The sequence below is a fragment of the Schistosoma haematobium genome, chromosome 6, assembly GCF_000699445.3.
Source record: "Schistosoma haematobium chromosome 6, whole genome shotgun sequence".
Lineage (NCBI taxonomy): Eukaryota > Metazoa > Platyhelminthes > Trematoda > Strigeidida > Schistosomatidae > Schistosoma > Schistosoma haematobium.
The window spans coordinates 1,302,348-1,323,694 of NC_067201.1; the positions used below are offsets into that span (position 1 = coordinate 1,302,348).

The window sequence follows — 21,347 nt, forward strand, 5'->3', positions numbered from 1 at the left end:
GATGGCAATCACTAACATCCATCGACGTCTTGGACGGTGGGCAGAATTTTCGAAGGGCAGTTCAACTGGCCCGCTGCTCCGGCAACAACGGTCAGACTGTCCTGCCCTCCATGGCCGGTGACGACTGATCCACCAAATAAGGCGGAAGTCCGCAAGGAACTCCAACTTTTGAAGCGTTACAAATCACCTGGCCCAGATGACTTACCTCCGGCTCTTTTTAAAGATGGTGGTGACTTTTGACTAAGGAATTGACAACGTTGTTTACAAAGGTTTGGGAACTAGAGAGTGTACCAACGTCATGGAATGAGTTGATAGTTGTCCCCATCTTTAAAAAGGGTTCACGTCGTTCCTGTAACAACTATCGGGGATAAGTCTACTTCCGATTGCGTCCAAGCTTTTGGCTTCCATCATACTTCGTAGATTGTTCAAAACCCGATAAGGATTGACTCGCGAGGAGCAGGCTGGGTTTCGTTCTGGTCGAGGATGTATTGATCATATCTTCACCCTCTGCCAAATGTTAGAACACCGCCATACTTATCAAAGGCCAACGATCGTAGTGTTTCTTGACATCAGGGCTGCCTTCGATTCGTTGGATAGGACTGTTCTCTGGGATTGTCTATTGAAGAAGGGTGTGCTTGAGAAGTTTATTAACATCCTAAAAGCCCTATATAAAAACACCTCAGGCAGAGTGAGGGCATACAACCACCTTTCTCCATTGTTCCATTCGAGCAGTGGGGTTAGCAGGGTTGCCCAATCTCACCATTCCTCTTCAACTTTGCCATCGATGACATTCTGGAAACAGCTCTGATGAATGTAAGTAATGGCGGTGTGGATCTTTTGCGCGGAGAAAGACTTCTCGACCCTGAGTATGCGGATGATATTGTCTTATTGTGCGATAATGCCCAAGGTATGCAATCCACACTTAATCAGTTGGTAATCAATGTCCGTAAGTATGGTATGTGCTTTGCACCTTCGAAGTGCAAAATACTTCTACAAGACTGGCAGGATCCTAATCATGTACTCACCCTGGATGGTGAGCAGATAGACGTAGTCGAGAAGTTCGTGTATCTGGGTAGCTGCATAAGTGCTGGTGGGGGTGTGAGTGATGAGATCGATGCACGTATAGTGAAAGCCAGAGCGGCTTATGCCAATAGTAATAAAAATAATAATAATGGGGTAAACGAAAGGTACGATCAAAAGAAATCTTTCAGTTAAAGAAGAAACATCCATTTTTCGAAAGTAAAAGAAGGTTACAGCAAGATCGCCACTGGCTTCTGTTCTAAACCATATCTGATAACGGCTCAAGCCACTTATTTTATTATTTATTTATTTGAACACATGAATATTGGTACAAGAGAGCGCCAATATATATGCGCCACACAAAACAATGAGAATTCGAAGAGAAATAAAAAGGAAACTAAGGAGCGCAAAAGAGAAAAAGAAAACAATAACGAAGAGATTGGTGTAAGGTAGTGTGGTAGTAACGAGGGAACGGAAAGGTACAATCAGAAGAAATCTTTCAGGTAAGGGAGACACAACCACTTTTTATGAAGAAAGTAAAAGAAGGTTACAGCAGGATCGCCATTGGCTTCTATTCTGAGCCATATCTGATAACGTCTCTAGCCACTGTGTTGCACCATCTCTTAGACCCCAACCAGGAGTCGTGAAGAACCGACAGAAGCCAGTCCTTTGCGGCTTCCTTTCATACCACGACACCATGTCATGCACTGACCACCTCTCTGCTTCTCCCAACCAGTCCCAGAGTCGGCAAATAATGCACGACGTGGAATTCTCTGGGACGACATTCGGAGAACATGTCAAGCCACCGAAGTCGGTGTTTCGAGATGGTGACACCAATTGAATTATCATCTCTGTGCCCGAACACACGATGCCGAACCTCTGCATTACTGACATGGTGTTGCCACTGGATGTCAGCAATCCTTCGGAGACAACGATGACCGAACACAGAAAGTCGTCTAACGTCCTCAACTCGGAGAGGCCAGGTTTCACAAGCATAGAGCAAAACTGCTCTCACCGACGCGTTGTAGATCCGACCTTTTACAGCCAGACTAACATCACGAAGGCGCCAAAGGTGGCCCAGATTGGCATAAGCCGCTCTGGCTTTCACTATACGTGCATTGATCTCATCACTCACACCCCCACCAGCACTTATGCAGCTTCGTGATGTTAGTCTGGCTGTAAAAGGTCGGATCTACAACGCGTCGGTGAGAGCAGTTTTGCTCTATGCTTGTGAAACCTGGCCTCTCCGAGTTGAGGACGTTAGACGACTTTCTGTGTTCGGTCATCGTTGTCTCCGAAGGATTGCTGACATCCAGTGGCAACACCATGTCAGTAATGCAGAGGTTCGGCATCGTGTGTTCGGGCACAGAGATGATAATTCAATTGGTGTCACCATCTCGAAACACCGACTTCGGTGGCTTGGACATGTTCTCCGAATGTCGTCCCAGAGAATTCCACGTCGTGCATTATTTGCCGACTCTGGGACTGGTTGGGAGAAGCAGAGAGGTGGTCAGTGCATGACATGGTGTCGTGGTATGAAAGGAAGCCGCAAAGGACTGGCTTCTGTCGGTTCTTCACGACTCCCTGGTTGGGGTCTAAGAGATGGTGCAACACAGTGGCTAGAGACGTTATCAGATATGGCTCAGAATAGAAGCCAATGGCGATCCTGCTGTAACCTTCTTTTACTTTCTTCATAAAAAGTGGTTGTGTCTCCCTTACCTGAAAGATTTCTTCTGATTGTACCTTTCCGTTCCCTCGTTACTACCACACTACCTTACACCAATCTCTTCGTTATTGTTTTCTTTTTCTCTTTTGCGCTCCTTAGTTTCCTTTTTATTTCTCTTCGAATTCTCATTGTTTTGTGTGGCGCATATATATTGGCGCTCTCTTGTACCAATATTCATGTGTTCAAATAAATAAATAATAAAATAAGTGGCTTGAGCCGTTATCAGATATGGTTTAGAACAGAAGCCAGTGGCGATCTTGCTGTAACCTTCTTTTACTTTCGAAAAATGGATGTTTCTTCTTTAACTGAAAGATTTCTTTTGATCGTACCTTTTCGTTTACCCCATTATTATTATTTTTATTACTATTGGCATAAGCCGCTCTGGCTTTCACTATACGTGCATCGATCTCATCACTCACACCCCACCAGCACTTATGCAGCTACCCAGATACACGAACTTCTCGACTACGTCTATCTGCTCACCATCCAGGGTGAGTACATGATTAGGATCCTGCCAGTCTTGTAGAAGTATTTTGCACTTCGAAGGTGCAAAGCACATACCATACTTACGGACATTGATTACCAACTGATTAAGTGTGGATTGCATACCTTGGGCATTATCGCACAATAAGACAATATCATCCGCATACTCAGGGTCGAGAAGTCTTTCTCCGCGCAAAAGATCCACACCGCCATTACTTACATTCATCAGAGCTGTTTCCAGAATGTCATCGATGGCAAAGTTGAAGAGGAATGGTGAGATTGGGCAACCCTGCTAACCCCACTGCTCGAATGGAACAATGGAGAAAGGTGGTTGTATGCCCTCACTCTGCCTGAGGTGTTTTTATATAGGGCTTTTAGGATGTTAATAAACTTCTCAAGCACACCCTTCTTCAATAGACAATCCCAGAGAACAGTCCTATCCAACGAATCGAAGGCAGCCCTGATGTCAAGAAACACTACGATCGTTGGCCTTTGATAAGTATGGCGGTGTTCTAACATTTGGCAGAGGGTGAAGATATGATCAATACATCCTCGACCAGAACGAAACCCAGCCTGCTCCTCGCGAGTCAATCCTTATCGGGTTTTGAACAATCTACGAAGTATGATGGAAGCCAAAAGCTTGGACGCAATCGGAAGTAGACTTATCCCCGATAGTTGTTACAGGAACGACGTGAACCCTTTTAAAGATGGGGACAACTATCAACTCATTCCATGACGTTGGTACACTCTCTAGTTCCCAAACCTTTGTAAACAACGTTGTCAATTCCTTAGTCAAAAAGTCACCACCATCTTTAAAAAGAGCCGGAGGTAAGTCATCTGGGCCAGGTGATTTGTAACGCTTCAAAAGTTGGAGTTCCTTGCGGACTTCCGCCTTATTTGGTGGATCAGTCGTCACCGGCCATGGAGGGCAGGACAGTCTGACCGTTGTTGCCGGAGCAGCGGGCCAGTTGAACTGCCCTTCGAAAAATTCTGCCCACCGTCCAAGACGTCGATGGATGTTAGTGATTGCCATCCCATCATCCTCGCAGATTGTTTCGCTTACACCAGACCTTGCTGCCAGTGGCTCGGATGAGCTGGAAGAGCTTCCGGTAGTTACCAGATGCAGCTGCTGCTTCCAGCTCATTAGCACGCTTCGACCACCAGGCTTCTCGGTCCTTACGCAAGCTTTGCCCAATTTCCTTACGTAATATCCTTCGTTTATGGTCAAACTCACGGTCACCCGGAGTAGACCGATGGGCTTCAATGAGTTGTAAGGAACCAGAAGAAACCCAGTGCTTAAAAGCGGGACGTTTCGCAAACCCACAACTGACTGTTCCCGCCATTTTCATGGCGTCATGAAGTTGGAACCAATGCTCATCTATACTTTTCGGTGGAGTGGTAGCTAGCCTAGAGGCTAGCTCGGTTCGATACTTACTTGCAACAGAAGTTGCAACCAGCTTGCTAATATCAATCCGTTGATGGCGGTCACTTCGTTGTCCACTGAAAAGTAAGGCAAGATTGGCGCAGACCAAGGCGTGGTCAGAGTCCAGATAGGTACTCCAAAAGGAGCGGCATTCTTGTACACAACCACGCCAGCGGTAGCTGATCGCGATGTGATCAATCTGAGTCCAGGCTTGAGATGCAGAGGGTGCATGCCAGGTGGCACATCGGCGATGACTGTGCCGAAAGTTAGTGCTAGCTAGAAACAGGTTGTGGTCTGTGCACAGTTGCAGTAGACGGTCCTCGTTATCTGTCCTGAGACCAACGAGTCCCCATCGGCCACCCAAACGACTCTCTTCTGTGCCTAGACACTCGACCTGAGCATTCAAGTTTCCGGCTAGTACTACAATATCTGTCGAACGCACTTTCTAGAGAAGAACAGATGACTGGTGGTAAAACTCATCCTTGATTGCATCCGGGCTGCAATCTATCGGGGCATAGGCGGAGATGACGAAAAGACATCGTTTCTCACGCCGATTTCTTCTCACTTTGATAGAACTCTCTAATCTAACAGCACATAACCGACTGTTAATGGGGATCCAATCGACTAGTGCTGCCTCAGCTCTAGCGCTTAGTGCGACATCAACGCCAGCAAGACCAGACGAAGATGCCACAGGGTCCCCGGATAAGCGCACGTAAAACAAGCTTTTCGAAGCGACAGATGGAGATCGAATTTGTAGTACTTCGCCCGAGTCTTGAATACGGGTCTCGGATAGACAACACATATCGATATTAAGACTTTCCAAAGACATAGCCAACCCTATCTGTTGTCCAACCTGAATAAATGTGCGAACGTTGAAGGCAGCCAGTTTGAATGGTGCACGTGGTTTCAGGATTCGTATTTGGTGGTAGCATAATTTTTTTAACCAGGCAGTGACTCGAGAACGTTTATATAGAACCGAGTTTCCACCATACGCGAGTTGCTGTATAAGTCGAAAAATAAGGATACACCGAGTGGGAATAAAAGAGAGTGAATAAATGTTAAAAAAATAATAACAATAATAGTAATAATAATAATAATAATAATAATAATAATAATAATAATAATGTGAATCGTTTGATTGTTAATCGAAGAAAGACAAGTATTTCCCATAAATATCGACATTTCATCATATTTGTGTGTGGGCTGCGGTACTACCCGTGTGCCCAGACTGAAGCATGTGGTGTTCTTAGGGGCCACACCCGGAGCCTTCGACCTAAAGGTCTAACCCACTAGGCAGTGGAGCATCGTAAGGAGATGCAGTCTCATGGTAGCCGGTGACCAACGACTGGTTCATACGCCATTTGTTCCCTCAGGATACTGGAGCCCATGTGCACCATTGGTTTGGAATCCGGTTAAAGCGCCGGACATTCGCTTTTCGTCCTCTCATTTTCGTAAACAACACCCCCGCCACGAGAAGGCAGTGATTAGGAGTTCCCTGGCAGAGGCTGTATACGCGTGGCCGTGTGATAGCATTTCGAGAGAGTGGGCGGGCCCACCCCACTCTCGGTCATACTAGGGCATTTGAGGACTCAGAGAGAACAACACCTTCAAAATTTTTCACCTGACCCTACAAATATTCTTTATCATGGTCGGTTTTCTTCGTTAATAATTTCTACTTTAACTAACCCAGTGTAAAATTTAATGAACTAATAAACAAATTTACCTAAATATGAAATGCTGTCTATCTGTTAGTCAAAAACTATAAAATTACGTTTACAGTCCAAGCAAATCATTGCATATGATTAACCAATAGGGGAATATTGCATCACTTTTCGTGTGTACATGTATGTATGTAGGTAATTGTGAGTGGTAATTATTAACTAATCGCAAGGAGAAAAAAGTACTTCTTTGCGGTTGACATGTATCTAACGCATGACGAAACAAAGAAAGGAGTAAACAAATATGTTGATTTATTTCGGGGATGAAAATGAGGAGCATCGTGAAATAAACACTTACGAGTAAGGTAATGGATCCGGATTGAGTTTAGCTCGAAGTTTAATACATTTCGGTAGATGTAATGCACGAAGGAGCGTCTGGAATAAAATTACAATTAAAAGGATAGAGACTAATTTTTCCTACCAGTTGGTTGGTAAAGTTTTAGTGAAAAATCATGCACGTAAATAACTGACCCATGAATTTCAAATATGAAACTGCAAAAATGAAAAGTTTAAGTATTTCTGGGTAAAAAATTTAACGTTGAATTCCAACTCCATGATAATTCACAATACGTTACAAACAACAAATAAAGCATTGATTTTAATTTGACATATTCGTAGCCTGGATTGCATACCTTTATGCTAATTCTGCAATTTTAAAAGCGTAGAGGATATTGAATGTTCCATGTGGTTTCATATTGACAGCAGCTACTACCTAGATATGGTGGTTGAGATACTATATCGTGATGACCCAATCAACTTATACTGACTGGTGCTTCTGTTTTCTTAAGGTCCATCATGCCAACCAAGTCAGTTGGAGAAGGATAAGACTAAAAGCAATAACTTAGGGTCAAAGGGAGAAATCATACTGTTGACTGTACTGGAATATGAGGTCAATACGGTATTTCCCTTAGACAACCAATAATTGCAGACATACTGCTTTCTCACAACGAAAGGAGGGGTAAGAAACGATCACCCCTAAAAATATAAAACTTCGTATTACCTCACGGGCTTCCATGTTCGGCAGTAGTCTGAAAAGCACCGACCCAACACAATAAAAACCCCTCTTGAAAACGCTGTGCATGACTACCTTTAAACAGCTATTGCCCGAACGCTGCGGACGCTCTCCCAAATTTTCAAGACCACCAACCTTACCCTAATTGCTGAAGTTCATTTAACCAGCAAACCATAAAGCCGTATAATATCTAAACTCAAGTACTTGAATACCTTAAAACGAAGTCGGTCAAAAAAGTATCAGCAGAAATAAAGGACCGGAAATATTCTGGTCTAGAAAGATATGACATAACAATATAGTTGGACCATGTTATCTACTCGCTTACATTTCTTACTCGATTACAATACTATACAGATAAATACAATTAGACAATGTATTATTAGAAAAATAATTGTATATCTTACTGAGTTGTCAGAAAAAGAATGAGATCCAGAACTCTCCAAAACAAGATGCTTTAAAAGGTTGGCTTTGCTACACTCTGTTATTTTCGATTCTAATTCTGGACTAGTCGCTAACTGTATGAGCTCAGTCAACCGACAGTCAATAAAATGTTGTTTCAAAAATCCAACTGTCTCCGTATCAGGAAAAGGAAAACTTTCTTTTACAACTTTTTGTTCATGATCTGTATCATCATCTATAGGTAATTCCAAATCTATTTCAAAATTCAGGATACGAACTGCTCTATTGGAATTAATAGTAGCTTGATCACTGTCCAGTTCAATAACGGATCGAGAAATCGCTGGAGATATATCGCACCCTGAAATATCAGTATCGATATCACACATAGTTGATACGGAAACGGTCTGAGTCCCTAAGTTATGATTCATTGAGGATTCAGATGACAGAATGGGTCCACCAAGCGGAGTCATAGGAAAAACTGTGGAATATGGAACAGATTGATCTTCTTGGACAACTGATGATCCTGCTAAAAAAAATAGTGAATAATTTACATTTTTTAAAAAGTACGTAGTATTTATATTGAATGTACAAAATCAAATGAAATCATTGATGAACGCCTATTAAATTATTTGTTTGTAATTGACCACCTGTTGAATATCTATTTGAGTGGAGATAAAGTGTTTCCACTGCTAGGATGAATGGTCAAAATTCGAAATCAAGAAATATTTCATAGAATTACGCTTGGAACTGTCAATAAAATAGAAAAAAATATTTGTCGACTTTAAAAATCATCATGTGTTCACATGAATATTTTATTGTTGTAGATCAGTAGTGCGAATAAATTTTAAATAATCAAGATACTGTTTCGGTCTTAGTTGAGAACATAACAGATATATTGGTAGGCTAAATCACACAATAGATGATGCAAATAAGCTGCAAAAGATGATCTCATATCTTATTTTCTGGTTTACATAATCCAGGTAAAAATCGGTGGACAAAAAGTAATTAACAAAATAAAATATTAGGAAGAAAATTTACAATAAATGATCAGTTACCACTGATTTGCCCCCAAATTCTTCTTAACAGTTCTTATCTACGACTGGGCATCTGGAAGTCGAATCCAGGACTTTCGGTCTCACATGAGAACGCATAACCTCTAGACCACTGACCAAACTGGTATTTAACAGTGATGTCTAATTTTAATTATTCCACAATATTGTGTAGCCCTCATCTATTGACCGAGGTGTATAACTGTCTCATACCCGACATGGTTGAACGGGAATGGTTACAGACTCTCACTACAGTCAGTCAATCAGCTACAGACTAATTCTTTCTTACTGTACTATATCCTTATATGCAATCTTTGCTGTACATATTACCACCATTGAATTAACTACTCCTATGAATCTGTTCATCTTGTGCTAATGAGGTATGGTAACAGGTATTCTCACTAAAAATCCAGGAGTTGTATCTCGAAGCCAACCACTAATGAAAATATTGTACCGTAGATCCCAGGATCAGGAGTCATATACTAGGGCGAAACGACCATCCAGTGCTTCCAGGTTTTCAATTACCCTTTAGCTTTGATAGGTCCGTGATTCCAATAAAAATCAATGATCTCCACAAATCCCACTATACTATTAACACAATTAAGTGTATGTAGTTGAAAAGATTGACTATGATGACCCAGTATGGTTTTTCCACCAATGTCATCAACACATGACACTTGTTCGGTGGTATCACGACTAAAAAAAGTGACATCGATTGCTACTAAGTGATCAATCAATTATAAATACCTATCGTATAGGAGGTCAGCCATCGGCCGAGTAGCTTAGTGATGTGGTTTCCGATCTCACAAATAGAACCACCCCACTTGAGATTACAGGTACTTCTAGCCTCCAACCGAGAGTGGGGAGAGTTAGCTCTCCCTCTCCAATTGCTCTCACATGGTCACATACGTACAACCACAGTCAGGGAAGTCCTAATCACTGCCTTCTTGAGGCGTTACTACTGTCTACGAAATTGAGAAGACAAAAAGCGAATGTCCGGCGCTCAAACCGGGTTGGTGGATATGGATAATCCACCTAGGGGAGTTGGAAAACCCTAATCCCAAACTAATGGTGCACGTAGGTTCCAGGATCCTAAGGGAACAGATGGCGCATGAATCTATTGTTGGTTACCGGCTACCATGGAACTGCATCTCCTGAAGTTCCTCAACTGCCTAGTGGAGTGTGGCCTGCTAAGAAAACCACTTGCTACAGTTCGAGCACCCGGGAAGTATCCCAGCCCACATACAAATCAAATGAAGTGAGGTGCATATATTCGGTGCCTCCTTGTACTATATTTGTTTAAATAAGGTTTTTACGAGCCTTAGTAAAGCGTTAAAAAATTACTGGGGATAATATTCTAGACAAACAGATTCCTTCAAAATTTCATTTGGTTCTCAGAGATTAGCTAGTAATCGTTAATCTAAGAGCTGGAACTGGACCACTATCCAAATAAGACGTTACTAATACAGGAGACTATAAGCCTATTGGCTTTGGCCTGTAAGAAGAACGATGGTGGTTGCGCTGACAACACGAGCACTGACAGTGAAGAATGTGTCAGTGTACGTGCTATTACGAGACGCCCCAAACACCCGACTGTGGTTGACGGAAAAGTGAAATCTCCGTTAATATTAACGGGAAGGGAAGTACCACCTGACATCGACATTGGTAATCATGCACCTCTAGTGGAAATTGAAGATCCGGATAAAACCGTCACCGTTCCAAATAGTCCAGGTGTCCTGAAGGAAGAAAAATTGACTACAGTAGGTAGAAAACGAAACGAAAAAAGCTGTAGGCAGTACGCAGCTGGTTAGTAAGTGATTGGTGAAATCCCACTGAGTCACAAAATGCACTGCCAAAGTCTGATAGTAAGAGAGAAACCCACTCTGGTATGACTGGAAAGGAGAATCTAATCTCATCGAATATTATTGTGAGCGAATTTCTGTAGTCAAACGACCCTTATCCCAAAATTAGACACGCGCATGATTTAGAGAATCTGGGAGAATATATTCGTAGTATCTTACCAGATAACTCCAAAGGAGTTCAGGTCAAAAAGCTTGTTAGAATAGGTAAGAGGACCAAGGACAACGTTGAACCCCGACCATGCAGACTCCTTAAGGTAATCCTAGGATCGGAGAAGCAACGTGATTTCCTGTTAAGTAGCGCTCGTAGTCATGTCAATTCCAACATTCGAATAAGACCTGATATATCTCTTGAAGATAGAACAAAAAGAAAGCACTAGCTGAACTAGAAACCTGTCAACAAAACGGTGAGGAAAATCTCCGGTTAGTGGAATTTCGGATAGTCAGGTCTTGGAGGCGAATGCTACCAAGGCCTGTGTGGATAAGCCGTTCTACCTAGGAGTTTTATATGCTAAAGCTCGTAGTCTGAGAAATAAGTTATATGAACTAGAAGCATTAGCGAACAAATTAAAGCCACTCATTGCAGCAGTGACAGAAACTTCGTTAGTCCATGACTTAGACATTACTCCAGAATTGTCCGGATTTCATTACCTAAGGAGTAATATATATAGATGTAGAAAAGGTGGCATCCTTTTATGTATAGCCAATAATATAAATATCCGCTCCTCTACTAGCGAATCCCATGATGGCGGTACTTGTGAAGTTATTAGCTGTGAATTGGCTATCGGATGTGGTACATTTATGCCCGGTGTCATCTATAACATACCAATCTGCTTAGCTGATGACTTTATTTTAGAGCACATTCAACTATGGAGTTCAAATAACAGATACTTGGTAATAGGAGACTTTAATGCACCTGATATTAGTTGGACTGAGATGACCACGGAAGGATCTATAAACTCCTTTGATAGCAGGTTCCTGATAACAATAATGGAGCATGCATTAGTGCAGCATGTATCCAAACCCACACGTTTTGGTGCTAACTAAGGTTCTTCTCTGTTGGACTTGGTAATCACTCGTGAGACTGAGGATATTGTCGACCTAAATATTCTTTCACCGTTAGTGAACAACGATCACGCTGTTTTGTCACTCACGTTTAGAACTAGGGACATAATATACGATCAGGTTACACCCCGCCCAAATGTATGGAAAGCTCATATATCAGCCATTCAGGAATGCGCCACTAAGACTGGTTTGTAGATACTAGCTTATCAGTTGAAGAAGCATGGTCTGTATTTAAAGGTAAGTTTAGTTTAGTTACGTCCTCATCATTCATACCATACCTGGTACCGCGAAGACCGAATAACAGTCAACCATGGATAACTAAACCAGTCAGAAACTTCTTAGAAGAAGGAAGCGCTGGAATATGTTCATCTCTACTAGCTTAGAACAATACAGGTCCAGTTATTGGAAGATTAGGAATGCCTGTGAAGCGTTAATAAGTAAGACCAGACGATTATATGAAAAACAATTGGTTAGGGATTCTAGATATAGTTCGAGACGGTTATGCTCGTATATAAAAAGGAGAACTCAGAGAAGCGATGGATTTCCATAACTTTTGATACAAGAATATCCGTTAATCTTAGCAAGAAATGATACCCAAAAAGCCGAAGCTTTACCGGAATATTTTAGTAAAATGTTTTCTATCAGTAATGAAGAATGATCAACGATTCATTGTGATTGTGGCGGCTCGCTGATGGACCCTGTAGTCGTTGAGGAAGGTACTGTCTTAAGGCTACTTCAGCATCTCAAACCTGATAAGTCCAGTTGTCCTGATGATATTCACCCTAGGATTATGTAAGCCATATCAGACGTAGTTGCTGAACCATACTGTTTGACATGTCTCTGAGGCAGTTCAGACTGCCCAGAGACTGGAAAGACGCTATAATAAGTCCGGTGTGTAAGGAAATCCTCGGTCCCCTTCTCTTTTTACTTTATTTAAATAAATTACCAACTGTAGCAAAATCATCCGTTCTGCTCTTCGCTGATGACATAAAAATTTGGAGACCCATACACAGTATGTCGGATAGGATAGTATTATAGAATTATATTAGCTCATTGGTAGCATGGTTGGACAGGCGGTCACTAGAAGTAAATCCTAATAAGAGTGCGGTGATGCAATTAAATAACTATGATGAATCGTATCACTATACCATATGTGGGTTTGTGCTACCCAAAGTAAGAAACTATAAAGATTTAGGAGTCATATTAAGCAGCCCTCACACAAATCGGATGATTTATGTGACGCACATCGATTTGGTGCCTCCTTGTACCAATGTTTGTGTTTAAATAAATAATATAAGAAAATACATATTAAGCAATGGTCTCAAAACCACTAGTCACTGTAAGGCTGCTGCTGAGAAAGGCTATAGGGTAGTATGGTCTATTCGTAGGACTTCCCAGTATTTAGATGATGAAATGTTTAGATTATTATATCTGATTTATGTGCGACCACATTTAAAATATGGGATTCAAGCAGCGAGTCTTTGTCTCAAGTATGAAGCAGAGATGCTGGAAAGAGTCTAACGACGAGGTACTAATATGGTACAAAGTCTATCTAGCCTATCTTATAAAAACAGACTGAAACACCTTAACCTATTTCCGTTATCTTACCGTAGAATACGGGGTGACCTAATATTGGCTTATCGTACACTGAACGATGATCTTGGTATTAACATGTCTTATCTTGTACTTTCATCTAGGGAAGATCATTTGAGAGGACATTCAAAGTTCAAAAACCGAGATCAAGTCGTTTACGTCTGGAGTTTCGTTTCTCGCACCGAGAAGTGAATTACTGGAATTCTCTACCGGGACACGGAATATCAGTACCTTCTGTTGATATATTCAAAACAAGATTGGACCTCCACAGCATTACAAACTGCAAGGATTAATATAGGTCGACAGACCTATCCTTATTACTGAAGATCTGTGGTAATCCAGAAGGGTCTGTTGCTTTATCTTGGTTTAGATTAACCCAAGATTTCTACTTCATTATGACGATACGGCTTCAAATTGACTTCAGAAATATGTAGAATTTATCTCTATATGACTCGTGTGCACTTTATTATTCCGCATCTATTAATGACGATACGAATCGCTTGTTTTCTAAGTAATAACACCACTGTTTTTACAACCCTACAAAATAGATTACTTCAAGTATTATGAGTAGGTCGACAGCCTTGTACACAGGTTAGATAGAGTTGAATGGCGAAAGGATTTTTATTGAAGAATTTCGGCTAATGATTCAGTGCTTTACCGACTGACCAATACAATTTTATGTAAACATTGATTTCCAAATGTCGTGCGAACTAGACACACGACTTGTATTTTGGCATCGCTAGCTGTATAAACTAATATAGCTAATAACTACAACAATTACATATGTTTTTATCAGGAAACTAAGGTTTATAAACTTGAGGGGATCAATGCTTTTCTAATCCCCTAGGTGAGGCCCATTTCTACATACATCAACAGAACTTATGCATTAAGTTTGCCAACCACCTTGTTCTTAGCAGCAAAACACTCGCTACCTAGAAGCAGTAAAGGGGACTTCCCCAGGTGTGTCAGAAATTTTTGGTGTGTTTACAACATTTGTTATTACCTGGCAACACGTCACTAATAATGCTGGAAACAGCGGCCGTTAAGTCCCAGTTATGGTCTTCCAGTATTGATATTGCATACGTGATATCTGTTAATCCAGTACACGCCTATAGAAGTCAAATAATATTAGGAAGTGCACGCTCAAAAATTTAATATTCAACTTACCAGAAAATTCTCAAGCATCGTATCCCTGTCCATTGCAGACAGAATAAGGGCTGACGCGAAATTGAAGCAACCTAAGATGGACTAAGACCAAATTCTATTAATTCATCATGCGCAAATCATCCTAATAGAGAGATATCTATGGTGAAATTGGAAAAATTTGAAGCCTTCAAGGTCATCGAATCCCCATGTTCAACTATTAAATGGTCCAAATGGTTCAAATGTTTTGGGACGCAACAAAAGCTTTCGTCTAGTGGGCTTCCGTATCTAGTGGCAGAGGATCGCCGATGCCTCCAGGTAGGAGCTTAGGTATAGTTAACAGATGCGAGAGAAATAATAGTAGGTTATACTACAATACTTTCAGTTTCAAATGGTTCAAATGGTTGTGGACGGAATAGAAGAAGCTTTCGCTTAACAGGCTTCCGTGTCTAGTAGCAGGGGATCACCAAATCCTCCAGGCAGGAACCTAGGTATGTTAACAATAAAAGAGGAAAAGAAATTGGTAAATCATAGTGCGATGCTGTCCTTGGTCCTTAAGAATAGGTCAAGTTGCCTCTTGAAGGACTCCTGAGAAGTCGCTTGGACTAGCTCGGCCGGCAGCGAATTCCAGCTTTTGACAACTCTTAAGGAGTAGAAGTTGTGTCTACATTCCGTCTTGCTATGTTGTGTTTCCAGTTTCTGGGTGTTACCCCTTAGGTTATTGTTCGAACTAAGCTTAAGTAGGTGTTTAAGAGGATGTCCAGAAGTGTTAAGAATACTATAAGCCATTAATAAATCACCTCTAAGACGCCTATATTCTAGTGGGTAAAGGTCTAGTGAACGGAGGCGTTCTTCGTAAGGCTTAGATTTGAGTCCTCGAACTGATTTCGTGGCTCGCCGTTGGATACGCTCCAAAGTGACCTTATCCTTTTGGAGTGAGGGGGAGTACTATGTTTCCGTACTCTAAATGGGGACGGATGAAACTATTGAAGATTGTGTGGAAAGTTCTTCCGTCAAACTGACCAAAAATGCGCCTCAACGTTACCAGTGCAAGGTTTGCTCGGAAGGCATTTTTGTCACAGTTAGCGTAAGACTTTAAGTCATGGGGCACCAGGACTCCTAAATCTTTTCGACTTGGGATACTACTAGAGAGGAGTTTCCTAAGTTGTAACTGTAGTTTGCGACATGTCGCAGATGGACTACTTTACACTTAGAAGTGTTAAAGGTAAGTCCGTTATCGTCTGCCCAACTATGAAGTCGAGTCAGATCCTCTTGAAGAGCCTGTATATCGTCTTGGTTGCGTATCTCTCTCCAAAGTTTCACGTCGTCGGCAAAAAGTAATAAGTCTGACGTTACCTGTTGAGGAAGATCATTTACGTAAATCAAGAAGAGAAGAGGCCCTAGTACTGAGCCCTGGGGGACCCCACTAGAACATTCCATAGCTTGAGATAAAGTGAAATTAACCCTAACCTTAAAGTGTCGATTTTTTAGGTATGAAGTAAGCCAGTCGATTAGAGGTGGTTTGATACCTAGTCGTTTGAGCTTGTTGATAAGACACAAGTGGTTAACCTTATCAAAAGCTTTTGAGAAATCAAGGTAAATGACATCAACCTTTCCCTTGCGATCGAGGATGCTTGTCCATCTGTCCACCGCAGTCAGCAGGTTGGTTATACAAGAGTAACCCTTCCTGAAACCATGCTGTTGGGGTGAGAAGAAATTTAAGGACAGTAGGTAGTCATTTAAACCGTCGCATATCAGGGACTCCATGAGTTTTGAAGGTAACGACAGAAGAGCTACCGGCCGGTAACTTGAAGGTTCATTGCGTCGACCACCTTTGAAAATTGGTGTGATGTGAGCCAACTTCCAATTTTCCGGTAGTTTGCCTCGGCTAAGCGAGTGTGAAAACATCACGCTAAGCGGCGTTGCCAGGATTGAGGCTGCCTCCTCAGTATGGCAGGATGAACCATATCCGGGCCAGGAGAAGTGTCAAGTCGTAAGTGCTGCAGTTTCCGGAACACCAAGTCAGCGCTTAGGTCCACTTCAGAAAGTCCTGTGGAATTGCAGATGAAACTGTCGTCAATAAAGTTGATATCAGCCGGTTGAAATGTTTGAGAGTAATGGGCCGCCAGAAGGTTAGCGGCGTCGCCATCGTTGTTGGTCGGGCCGTTAGGACCTAGCAGTTGAGAAACTCCTGTTTTGGCTTGACGAAGAGAGGCTGCAGTTTCAGTTTTGGAAGGACAGGAGGCTCGATGGCCTATATTAGTCCTGGCAATCGTGGTCTCTCAGTTGATCCAACTTTCTTTTGAAAGAGTCGACGGATGGAGCCTCAACCACGTGCTGAGGTAGTGAATTCCACTCGTTGATGATTCGATGGGAAAGTCGATAGTCAGCTGACAAGTAATTTGTTCTCAGCTTGTGAACATTTTTGGAGTGTCCTCGTAAATTCTCTGTTTTGGAAGACAAGAAAAATGAGGGCATGTTAGGTGCAAATTTATCACTAAGCAACTTGCAGACTGTAATCAAGTCGCCTCTAGTTCTGCGATATGACAACGGGAAAAGGTTCAGCTTGGCCAGTCGATATTCATACGGAAGCTTCGCTATTCCGGGAACCAGCTTAGTCGCCGTTCTCTGAACCTTTTCCAGAAGCTCACTGTCTTTTTTAAAGCAGGGGCTAGCCGCTTGTATGCAGTACTCAAGTTTAGGACGAACGAACACTGTATACAAAGTCAAAAACGTTTTAGCGTCGACATGACTAAAAGCTCTACGTATTGCCCATAAGGTTCTAAAACCTTTGGCGGTTATTGCACGGCAGTGTGCAGTAGTCTTTAAGTCTTGACTAACGATAACTCCTAAGTCATTATATGTCTGGACGACAGGTAGCTCAGAGTTATTCATCGTGTATGTATCTGTGCCTTGATGACCGATATGCATCACAACACACTTGGAAGTATTTATCGGCAACTGCCATGTTTGAGACCATTCAGATAATTTCTTCAGGTCATTTTGAAGTTCTAAGCTATCACTCTTACATCGTATCGTTCTCCATATCTTGACATCGTCAGTATATAGCAAGACCGATGATGGTAGGAGACAAGGAAGGTCATTTACATACAAGAGGAATAGCACTGGCCCCAAAACTGTACCCTGGGGCACTCCACTAAGCACAGTTTCCCAGCTAGATAACTTTGAGTTCACCCGAACTCTTTGTTGACGCCCAACTAAGAAGTCTTTTATCCACATCAATAAATTGCCTCCAATCCCGAATTTTTTAACTTATATAACAGCCGGTTGTGCGGAACTTTGTCGGAAGCTTTACTGAAATCAATGAAGGCGACGTCTACAGGTAACTTTTGGTCCTTAAGAGCGCACCAGCTTTCACGAACCACTAATAAGTTAGTGAGACAAGAATAACCTATTCTGAAGCCGTGCTGCTTCTCCGAGAGGATCCGGTTTTTATCGAGATACTTAAACAGCTCCTTCCGAATAATCTTTTCTAAGATTTTAACAACCACACTAGTTAGGCTAACGGGGCGGTAGTTCTCAGGTTTGTGTTTCGTACCTCTTTTGAAGACAGGACTTACTATGGCGTTTTTCCAGTCTTTCGGTAAACGACCCTGCGTAACGGATAGGTTAAAGCATGTACTTAAAGGGCTTGCAACGAAGTTAGATAATTCCTTCAGTAGCCTAGGATGTAATTCATCGGGCCCCGTGGATTTACCTATGTCAAGCTTATTTAGCAGTCCAAAGACATCGAGTTCTTTAATGGTCACGCTATCCAGTGTATGTATGGGGGGATCTGTATACGCTGACGGGAAGGGCGCTTCTATGGTATACACGTTGCTAAAGTAGTTCGAGAACACTTGAGCCTTACCAAAGTCGTCTTCCACTAATGATGAAGCAGTACTGTCTCCCCATAGAGCAGGAATATTTCCTTTTTTCTTTGTCCTCTGGTTTATATAGGTATACAAGCGTTTAGGACATTCTATGGATTCCTTAACAAGTTTTTCTTCGTACAATTTTCTAGACTTACGGAGGGTCGAGGCACAAGTGTTCCGAGCCTTTCGATACTGAGATTTTGACTCATCAGTCCCCAGTAACCTAAATATATCCCACGTTTTCCTTTTCTTACGGAGAAGGATACGGACCTCCCTACTGAACCATGGTGGTGAGTTTTTCGGCCCCTTTGGTATAGTCCAAGGGATGTGAGGTGTGGTAACTTTTAAGTATGAATTTCGAAATGCGTCCCAGGCCGTTTCAATGGAGGACTCTGGGTCTATTGTCCAATCTATTAACGATGCTGAGTGCATGATGTCTGGTATGTTTGCGTTCCAGACGTTGGGTCTGGACTGGACTGACGCGTCCTCATGACTGGCAGTTATATGGAAGTCGAAAGTTAAAACTGCGTGGTCACTTTTACCTAAGGGTGGCATATGATGGAGGTTCGCAACATCATCCTCATAGTGAGTCAGTATAAGATCTAATAAGGATGATTCAGTGTCCGGATCGTACCTTGTCGCTTCTTTCACATGTTGCATTAGAGCACATGTGATAACACCATCAACTAGTTCCTGCTCGAAAGAATTCTCCGACGATTTAGTTCGCAAATTTTCCCAGTCTACCATAGGTGTATTGAAGTCCCCTAGGATTATACATCGACCACTTTCGGACCAAGTATTGAGACTGCTTAACAGGATCTCATTTGCCTCACAGCTTGGACTGCGATAGACCAAACCAATCAGCAGCTCTTGTCCCTTGCATTTTAAGCGAAGACTAACTAATTCACACGTCCCACTCTCATGGGATACACTATCGATAATGGCAAATGGGATAGCATTCCTAATGAATAAAGCTACTCCCCCTCCTTTGCGCTTTTGTGTTCTGTCGGCCCTTACTAACGTAAAGCTCTCGAAATAAAGTTCCATACTATCTATAGCCTGTGTCAGCCAGGTTTCTGTTACTGCGATTATGTCTGGCTTTGTAGAGTCAATCTGTACACCTAGTTCCGATCGCTTATTAAGTAAGCTTCGTGCATTGGTGTAACAGATCCGAAGCCTGTTTAAGTGCCTTCGTGCTTCACCCAGAGTGGCTTCGGCATCATTCTCTGTCGAAATCTCACAACCCGAAAATTTACAATTTTCAGGTCCTTTTCGCCAGCGTCTAACCTAAGTTGTAGTTCTTTCTGGGCTTCCCGTCTTTTAACGCGGTCTGCCAACGGTAGGTCCTTTCGGATAAAGACTCCTGAACCCTTTAATTTGTGTCCATTTTGTAAAATTAGGTCACGTTCGTTCGAAGAGCCGAATACTACTTTAAGCAGTCTGGAATGATTTGGTTTCGAGTCCGCTAGACTCCCTAGTCTGTACACCTTTAGCAAGGTGACCCCAGTCATATTTTGAGGCATGAGTTGATTAAGCAGCTGCCTAATCAGTACAATGTCATGCTCAAAACGAGCTTTAGGTTCAGAGCTATCGCTCTCCTTGATTCTATGAAAAATAGCTGATCTGTCGCTATGATCAGCTTTCGATTTTTCAACTGCTTTTACGGGGGCAGGGTTCCCTTTTATATCCCTACTTTTCTTCCTTACAACCTTTACCCATTCGTCAACGGTGCTGATAAAAGCAATAACAGTTGCGTCAAACCTAGTGTTGGATTTCGGGGGGTTGTCGACGACCTGAGTCCTTGATTCGTTAAACGTATTATAATGGGACTTGTGAAATCGTTAGCTGTGAACTCACTTTTGGAGGTTGTACGTTTATATTAGATGCCATATATCGTAGCCCAATCTGTCCAGCTAATGGTGTTATTTTAAAGCACGCCCAGCTATGAACGCGATCTGGTAAACATGTTTGTAAACTGTGAGTCCATTACTATTTGGAACTTTACGTATCATTTCTTCACTTTAATTTTTACATATCGTGATATTTTTCAAATTTTTGGGTATTTCCCCCCCCCTCGTTCACTCCTATACTCTATATTCATCATGACTGAGCAAACTTTTTAGAATGTCAACGTGGCGTGCTACTATTGGTCAATAGCATAATGTCTTTTAGCGGATTGGCCAAAATATGATGTCGACATCTGTAAATACCCGTGTTTTTCTGTACAAGAATGAACCTTTGAAGTAAAGTGTTTTTCACTTATTTTGCGCCTTTTCTCTCGAGTTCAGGTCGCTTGCGGGTTATCAGAATAGTTTAGGAACCGAATAAAGCGTTCGAATTAACAAGACTTATCAAGATCGATCCAAACTACCAACAAATACTACATAAGTACCCTGAGATATACCAAATGCAGCAGAAATTGCAAAATGTAATTAGCAATGTTACACATTACACCACGACTGCAAGACCACCTGTATTCTCGAAAGCCCACTAACTAGTTCCTGAAAAGCTGAGGTTGGGAAAAAATGAATTCAGGCACATGATTAACATAACAACTATTTGACCATCGCACAGCAAAAGGTTCTTGAAAAAGACAACAGCGGTTAACGTCCGACTGTTGACTATCGAGGAGTGAATCCACAAACCATTCTTGGTCGTTACTCGTTGCCTCACATTCACAATTTGACAGCTACCTCAAAAGGCACAACTGTGTTCACAAGAACCAGTCTGGTTAGAGCATAAAAACAAATTCCTATAACTGCAGACGATATTCACAAAATGGTTATCATCACTCCCAACAGACTTCATGAATTTTTGCAAATGCCTTTCAGCTTAAGAAACGCTGTACATACTTTCCAGAGATTCATCGAGTTGGAGGTCTCAAATCCCAGCACCCAGATGCAGATGACTGCTTGATTGCAAGTCCAGAGAGATAACCTCATCTCTAGCATCTGGACGTTGTCTTCAAACGACCACAAAAGC

At 42.0% G+C, this 21,347-nt stretch overlaps 1 protein-coding gene across 1 annotated transcript in view; it reads right to left on the minus strand.

Annotated features, from left to right (window-relative positions):
- Positions 1-14,704, minus strand: part of FAF1 (pre-rRNA processing and 40S ribosomal subunit assembly) — a 37,086-nt gene extending 22,382 nt beyond the window's left edge. Inside the window, exons 1-4 of the mRNA XM_051216639.1 lie at positions 14,515-14,704; positions 14,351-14,456; positions 7,787-8,307; positions 6,669-6,745 (exon numbers count right to left, since the gene is read on the minus strand). Coding sequence (XP_051065230.1) covers positions 6,669-6,745; positions 7,787-8,307; positions 14,351-14,456; positions 14,515-14,547 — 737 coding nt within the window. The 5' untranslated portion in view covers positions 14,548-14,704. The remainder of the gene's footprint in view (positions 1-6,668; positions 6,746-7,786; positions 8,308-14,350; positions 14,457-14,514) is intronic.
- Between the last annotated feature and the right edge of the window lie 6,643 nt (positions 14,705-21,347).